The 1884-nt window shown below is 36.9% G+C and overlaps 1 protein-coding gene across 1 annotated transcript in view; it reads right to left on the bottom strand.

Moving 5' to 3' along the window:
* Positions 1-1884, bottom strand: part of cog5 (component of oligomeric golgi complex 5) — a 65024-nt gene that overhangs the window by 56254 nt on the left and 6886 nt on the right. Inside the window, exon 5 of the mRNA XM_020608254.1 lies at positions 153-222. Within this exon, the coding sequence (XP_020463910.1) occupies positions 153-222 (70 nt within the window). The remainder of the gene's footprint in view (positions 1-152; positions 223-1884) is intronic.

The raw sequence follows: 1884 nt of genomic DNA, 5'->3' as shown, positions 1-1884 counted from the left end.
GTGTTTGGAAAATAATATTCTTCAGTAAAACTGCCAAATAAAGAACAGAACAGTCTATTTCTTCTGCCATTTAAAATTAGAAACTGATTGACACACAGCCACAGAACAGTTCATATAATACAATCTTCATGAAGTGTGTGGTGGAGACTTACCTGCAGTCGGGCAAGCTGCGTAATCCTGGCCACAATCTTGTTATATGGGTCCACAATCTTCGTACTTATCCTAGGAAGACAGAGTTTGACTGTTTTGTTAAGAACCAATGTGCATTTAAAGAGTGGTGGGAAATAAAGAGAAGCACATTTACTCATGTAATGTACTGGAGGTCATTTTACTTAAGTAAAAGACCTGAGCACTTCTTACACCACAGCATGTAAATACATCACAAAACTTTTCTGCTGCTGAAACAACCTGGAATATCTCTGAACTTTTAAGAACCTTGTGAGTTTGCTTGTGAAGTTCCACTGATTTACAATCCGGGACACTCCAGGTATTCACCATTAAAAAAACGAAAGCAAGACCAGCAATGCCATTCTCAACTATATCATATGAAACTAAAGCAATAGCACGAAGAATAATATTAGGGATGGGACAATATATCGAAATTCAATATATCGTGGGGCAAAAACATCACAATATGGATCATTTTATCTAGCAATACATATTGTGTGACCTCCACACACCAAGAGTTCGTAATCAAACATTGTGGTAATTGAATTTTTTATTCTATCGTGATTGAAATGAATCAAACACATCATATCATGCATCAAATCGAATTGAGAAAAGGTCATATCATCCCATCCCTAAATACTTTTACAAGAAGAAAAAGAAAACATAAAAACACAGAACAATTAAATTATACATAAATTACTAAAGTGATCATTTTAAAAGATGGGTTTTTAAAAGTGACAATTTGCTGCCTTGATGTCCTCGTCATTTCAAAGTCTAGGACCACGGACAGAATTTTAGAGCAACAAAAAGAGATGCATTTGAGAAATCTGAGGGAGCAAGGGGGAACGTAAGAAAATTACCTCAGGGTTTAATATGTAATCAGCAAGTCTCAAAGTAATCAGTAACACTGGATTTGATAATCAATTCATCAATCTATGTGAATAATTTTGCTGCAATACCAGAAAGAGAAAGATACTGTGTTTTCCTTTGTTCTCATTAAAAAGGCTGAGTTCTGAGTTGTCAAGAAGTAATTAAAGTGTGAAAAACAGTTTCCCCAATTTCTGGTAGGTGGAAAATGTGTAATCTTTGAAATGTTTCTGATGGTGCAGAAAACATAACTGAACCATAGGTTTAATGTGTTTATCAAAGCTGAGACTGCAGTTCAAAGTTCAAAGTGTTTATTTTGTCATATGCACAGTTAGGAAACGTGTTTCCCTGTACAATGAAATTCTTACTTTGCCGTCCATATGAATGCCACAAAATACAAATGAAATATAAAGTAGATGAATAAATAACACAAAATCTAAGGCACTTTAAGCAGTGCAGATGCAGCAATATAGTAGAAAAAAAATATATACAAGAATATAACAGAGAATGTATGCTGCATGGGAGCAGCATGTGTGTCATTGTACAATTATGCATGTGCAAACAAAATGTAAACAGTACATCACGTATTTCCTGGTAATAAACTCCTGTCAGCTGTTTAAGAGTCTGATGGCAGAGGGAAAGAAAGAGTTTTTCAGTCTAGTGGTCCTGCATTTCACACTTCTGAACCTCTGACCAGAGGGTAGGGAGGTGAACAGTCCGTGCTGGGAGTGGGTGGGATCTTTGAGGATGGACGCAGCCTTCCTACGCACCCTGTGGTGGTAAATGCTCTGCAGAGAGGGCAGTGGAGTCCTGGTGATCTTCTCCGCAGTCTTTACCACTCTCTGCAGG

The sequence above is a fragment of the Monopterus albus genome, unplaced genomic scaffold, assembly GCF_001952655.1.
Source record: "Monopterus albus unplaced genomic scaffold, M_albus_1.0 scaffold92.1, whole genome shotgun sequence".
NCBI lineage: Eukaryota > Metazoa > Chordata > Actinopteri > Synbranchiformes > Synbranchidae > Monopterus > Monopterus albus.
This window is presented reverse-complemented; position numbering and strand designations above follow the sequence as displayed.